Genomic DNA, 6,042 nt, shown 5'->3' on the forward strand with positions numbered 1-6,042 from the left:
GTAACCCATGACATATTCAATCAAAACACTTCATTTAGTGTTTGCTCTTTGTTTTCTTTTTGTCTTTCTCTTTTTTTTTTATCATTGCATCAGCAATGATAGTCGTTCCCTTCAGTTGCATTAGCAAGCTGGTCTTTTCTTGAGTGCGGAAGGTGTAAGTCCTGTCTTTTATTTTTTTGTATGAGGATATCCTAGGACATAGGAAAATATATTTAGTGTTTCCAACATTTGACTTCAGCTGATTTAGAGTAGCATCCTATAAAATAATTTTCCAATAAATTCGTTTTAGGAGACATAGAAAATTGGTGAATGAATATTCCTGTCACATAGCCCCAAGGACTTGCCCACGCTTATTTCTGTGGGTCTTTATTTCCTTAGAGATACCTTCTCAGGAATACAAAACACTACACAAACTTTCATTTCCACCATGGGAAGACATTATGAAGAGAAAGCTGAGACATGGTTTTGCAGGTCAGTCTGCACATTAGCCAGATGGACAAGCAGCGATGTTCAAACGACTAAGGAAGAAGGCGATCAGCAATTCAGAAAGCAGCCTGGTGCTGTGATAGAAATCAGTGCACACAGATTTTGGTGGAATTCTGCCAATTCATACCAAGTTCTAACGAAGGCCAAATCCCTTGGGAGCAGCTAGATTCAGAACTGTGAGGGACATTTCACATTTGGGGTCATTGTTGACTGTTAATTAATTTGTCCCCTGCTGGATCTTAGTCCCTCCTGTCTTTCTCAAGAAAACTTTGGGTTTTTGTGTGTGTGTGTGTGTTGTTTTGTTTGTTTGTTTTTACTGCAGGTTGTTGGTTTTAAATATTGCATCTGTCTGTGTTTGTCAGCGCTGCTACCATACGCCACTCTGAATGTATCTGATAAAATGTGAACCTCTTCTGTCATAGTTATTACATGATGTTTATGTATAAAACCATGAGAATGTGCGTGTACTTACATGTGAGCCTCAATTAAGGGCACCCTGGCTGGGTGTGCCAGAGGAAAGGGAAACCATCCTTTGTCATCACCCAGCCCAGCCCGCTGCTGCTGCAGGCAGGCATCATTTGGGTTCTAGCATGCCAAAAATACTTGGGCTAACATGAATCAAACCTTGGAAGGCAAAACACTTATGGCCCCACTTCCCTCACTAGCAAGCAGGGAAAACTCTGTAGGAAAGCACTGTGTGTGTAAGTGTGCTGTACGTTTGCACAGGCAACCTGCATATAGAGGTTGAGCATTATTGGGAAGTAAAATTCTCAGCCGTCGCTTATTTGGGCTCTGATTTGTGTTCCTAAAACTGATGGGAAAGTTCTGTAGGGTCCAGCAGGTTCTCAATCTGTCTTTTCAGTGCAGTTCTGACGTGTCTCACTGGCATCGACGTGTTCTATAAATCACTGTAAAATATTACTAGAAAGCTGGCTCTTTTGATTCTGCAATTGTAACGTTTAGAAGCTGTGCCAAGGAGCCTTAGGATGAATGAGTAGTTCATAAACTTGAGGGGTTATCAGTACTTACAGTGTGTGATAAATTGTTATATGTCATCTGAAAATAAATGTCTCTTTAAGAGTGTTTTAATTCCAAATTATAAGTAGGAATGGGAGTAACTGGGCCTAAACATTATCTGGTTTCTGTGTTTCTCACCTGCTCTCTTCAGGCTGTGTGTACTTGCTTAGATGAGTGCTGTATTTTTTATGTATGGTTTTGTGTTTGTTTTTTTTTTTTTTAAAGGAAATATCTAAATGTAATTATGCATTACACAAATCTACACCAATCTGAATTGCAAAATAATAATAATAATAATCCTTCTAGTTTCTACTATTTAGTTGGAAATTGTAGTTAAGTGAATGAAATCTACCTTTTAAATTGGTACATTGTTGTGCCGACTCTGCATTTAAATGCATCTCACTCTGTTGTATGTGGTATTTGCATATTTAGCAGAACAAAACAGTAAGTTGGTGGATTTGAAGCTGAAGAAGACCCTAGAAACTCAGCCACAGGTGGCAAATTCACTCTCCAGCGCTGCTCAGAAAGCTGTAACTGATAGCTCCGAGCAAGATGTTAAGGTAAGTTTTGATTCACTCTTTTGTCTCAGTACCTTTGTGTTTTGAGTTCTGTTTGTGCCTCGTGATGGGGAAAATGATTTCTTACCAAATCCTTAATGGCAAGGAATGCAGAGAGTCTTTGTGGCATGGCGCTCGTGTAGGTTGCAGTGCACCGGGGTGCTTTTTTTTCTGTTGGTTAAGCAGCACATTTTTGTCTCTTTTTGCGTCTCGATGCTTGTAATCGGCATAACAGCAGCAGGCAGAGGCATCACCTCCAAGTTGGCAGTGCTGGGGCTGCCACTTGGATAAGGAGTGCAGCGTGGGCTGCACCCTGCATGCAGCGCTCAGCTTCGGGAGCAGCTCTGGGCGCAGCGCTTTGCTTCCCTTCACAGCCTGGCCCTCTCTTTTCTGCTGCACTAAAACTAAGCTGCGTTCCTTTTTAAAGCCATACATACTTGGGTACTTGACAACGAGCGCTCCTGAGAAAAAAAGAAACCAGTATGTGGTGCGTGTGGTTGTTTTGCCCATTCCAAACGTTCAGCCCTTCAGCAAAAAGCACGCACCACTCAATTTTCCGTTTCATTTTCTTAATTATGTTCTTACTATTATTTTTTGTTTTAAAAAAGCAGTCCCTGTATGTCATGAATATCCCTATGGCTCTGGGGCACTTCCAGTTGGGTATAACTTTTCACCCACCTGCAGTCTGTGGGGAAAGCGCTGCTGACTGAAAGGATTTCCTTCCCCAGATACAGAGATGCTTTGAAGTCCCAAAACAATGACTTTCATTGCTTTTCCCTTACACTGTCGGTTCCTATAAATTGGTGATGAAAGTGTGTGGCAGCAGCAGAGGACTTTCGGTCTCTATCTTTGAACAAAAGGAAGCCTGGATCAAGTCTGATTTTTGCGTTCAATTTAGCTTTCTGCAGTGGATTTAATGCAAAATGAAGCTGGCCCAAGAATAATACAATGGATTGAAAAGGCTAACTGAATTAGTGGGCTTAGAGGAATACATTTGTAAAGTGGCAGAAGTCCCTAGTCATAAAAAGGTTTCTTAAAATGGGATTTACTGGCTAATCACACCGATGTTTTAGCATGTTGCCAGGCCTAAAAAATTAGTCGTGTTTGTTTATTTTGGTAAAGACTCGAGTTTAGGCTGTCGGCTCGTTATCGTGCTGCTAACAGGAAACCACATTCTGTTTAGCCAGCATCATAACCGCCCGCCTGGTGCAGCCGACGAGCCCTCCGTCCAGTAGGAGCAACACTTTTAAGCTTAATTCCCCAAATTGAGGCTGGGGCCGCCTCCATTAGGGGAATGCAGCACCACCTCGTTGATGAAAAAGGGGTTTCTCTTCTCTAAACGGCTCCTGCCGCCGAGCCGGGTTTTTAAGGTGCTCCCACAAAAGGTGCGACTTAACAGTTTATCTTGAAGGAAGAGTTTGAAAGCGGCTTTATAAGGAATATATGGTGTCCATCTGTTCTCTGGGAGCTCTCGGCATTGAGTCGGATTTGTTTTTTAATAAAATGCAGTTTACACGTTTATAAATGAGGCATTCTGTGTTTGTGGAAAAGGATAAACTGTTACCTTCCCTGGAGGATTGTGTATCCCCGGCCTCCTTGAGGCTAGAGAATAGGCCATTGGAGAACTCCCTCATTACCGATTGTCTCAATGCAGAGGAAGGGCAAAGTCTTGGTAGCTTTTGATAACCAGTTTCAGCATTCAGCAGGCTTAGCTATTAGTCATGCATCTTAGCCTTTCCCTATTTACTTTCAAAACACTTAATAAAAATAATAAAAGATTAGGTATAAAATGAAATATTTGTTTGGTACACAGCACCTCGGTATCTGCAGCTTCCACACACTGCGGTGGTTCAGTCTTCTGGGATATTTCACGTCGACAGAACCATTTGAATTTGTTACCAGTATTAACATAGGAAGCCCTGGAAAAAGATAATTGTAGTTTCCTTAGCTGTAAAGGGCTTACTTACAAATCTGGCTTTGGAAAGTTATAGCTGATGAAATGCAGTTCAGTGGGGTAGTATTATAATCCTACCTTTTAGCCTTCATCCAGCATTAGTGGTTTATCTCAATGGGCATAAAATTAGAAACTAGTTCTTCTTGTCGTACAAGGCTGGGGAACTGTAGGAAGCAGACAATTCCTTCCCGGCTGGCGGCATGGCACGGCACGGCTCTGGGCTGCGGCACGGCCGGTGCGGGAGGAGGGGGCCCAAAGAGCCAAAACCAGCCGCTGCCACCGCACGCTCCGCAAAAGCACGGAAACTTAGTCACTCCTGTCCTTTCTTTTTTTCTTTTCCTTTTTTTCCTTCTCCCTGCAGCTGATACTTTCGTCCTGTGCAAACTGTGGTCTGAGTTGGGAAATCCTCTCTGCACAACCTGCGTTGTGTTCCCCCAGCCAAGCGTACCTTTCGAGTTTAGTGTCTCCGCATTGTAAACAAAAGAAACTGTTGTGTGCCTTGTTTTTCTAGCAGAATGGAACAGAGGAGCATCGTGCTGAGCGATTACAAAAAGCAGCAGAACGTTTTAGAAATCCTGTTGTGTTCAGCAAGGACTCCACCGTCAGAAAAACTCAGCTCCAGTCTTTCAGTCAGTATGTGGAGAGCAGACCAGGTAGGAGAAAATATAAAGCGTGTTTTCCCATCTTATGATTTAATAATATTTAACAATAAATATATTAAAACCCGATAATGTAAGTCCCCATTTCAATACATAAATATCAAGCTTTATAATAATTTTACATGTCTTTCCCCTTTTTTCAAGAGATGAAAAGGCAGAGATCAATACAGGAAGATACAAAGAGAGGAAATGAGGAGAAGGCTGCGATAACTGAGACTCAGAGGAAGCCATCAGAAGATGAAGTGCTTAATGTATATTAATTTTTTGTCTGGTTTCATGATTGCTGATAATTCTAAACTGTATGTGGAAATAGTGCCTTTATTTGTTAAAATGAGATGTTAGGTTTTTTTAGATGTCAATCTCCAATGCATTCAAAGCAGAGTGAGAGGGGTGCACTGTTGAATTAGTCTGCAGTGTGGTGATAATTGTCAGATAAAAAAAATGAATTTTTCAGAGTTCCACAGCCCCAGCTTTCTTGAGACATTTCCATCAGGGCACTTCCCATAAAGAGATTCCAGTATTGATCTACCGGGAGGATTTTAATTATTACAATAGCAGATACCGCAGAGCTGCAGTTAGAGGGAAGAGTCACATGAGACCTGCTAGAATTTCTCAGCCAACCCATTTTGTTGGCTTGGGTTAATGGGTGTTCAACCTTTCCATTATCCAGATCAGCCGTGAATTACTAGCTGAATGATGTTTGCATTAATATAATATATATGGTAATTTCTTCACTTAATTAACGGGGAGGTTCAGCTCAGTAGGGGTATGGGCTGATCATGTGTAAAATTGATTTGTGAGGGAAATATTTGATAGACCGCAGGGAGAAAGCTGGTTTTGATGGACAGCTGTGGGACAGAAGCAGGAAGAACAAGTTTTACCCTGATATTTTTTTTGTCTGAAAACACAACGCAGCCTTTGATGGTGGTCGCTCTCTCCTCTCCCCAGTTCACCTCAGTACTTGCGTTGTTTTTGCTGGAGCGGTCTGGAGCCGAGGAGAGATTTCAGACTGCTCACTCCTACCCCGAAACATCCAACTCTTCACAAACCTGACAGTTCTTTTTAGCACAGTTATACTTTTGCAGAGTTGAAGAGCTCTGGCACAGTAAGCCCGCATTACATATGCAGATGATACACAGGAACTCTAGGGATATTTCAGCCTGACACAGCATTTCTTTTCATCTTCTAATAACAATTGTTAACAATTATGCGTGCTGACATTAGGGAAGTTTTCATACTATTTTCAATTAATTATAGTTGATGAAAGGCAATATATTGCACATCGCCTCAGCTCTGCTGAGGACTGGTTTTTTTTTCCTTCAGGATCCGCTCCCCAGTAGTTTTGCTGTTGTTTCTCTGGCTGTATGTC

At 41.8% G+C, this 6,042-nt stretch overlaps 1 protein-coding gene across 9 annotated transcripts in view; it reads left to right on the top strand.

Moving 5' to 3' along the window:
* EHBP1 (EH domain binding protein 1) overlaps positions 1–6,042 on the top strand; it is a 196,298-nt gene that overhangs the window by 159,030 nt on the left and 31,226 nt on the right. For 2 of the 9 annotated variants that reach the window (XM_042826828.1, XM_042826862.1), the window contains 3 exons: positions 1,936–2,063; positions 4,526–4,667; positions 4,818–4,924. In XM_042826828.1, the coding sequence (XP_042682762.1) occupies positions 1,936–2,063; positions 4,526–4,667; positions 4,818–4,924 (377 nt within the window). The remainder of the gene's footprint in view (positions 1–1,935; positions 2,064–4,525; positions 4,668–4,817; positions 4,925–6,042) is intronic. The other 7 variants (XM_042826848.1, XM_042826872.1, XM_042826854.1 and 4 more) reach the window with 4 other exon arrangements.

This window comes from Centrocercus urophasianus, unplaced genomic scaffold, assembly GCF_019232065.1.
Source record: "Centrocercus urophasianus isolate 14NV4802_14NV808 unplaced genomic scaffold, USGS_Curo_1.0 seq_10, whole genome shotgun sequence".
Taxonomy (NCBI): domain Eukaryota; kingdom Metazoa; phylum Chordata; class Aves; order Galliformes; family Phasianidae; genus Centrocercus; species Centrocercus urophasianus.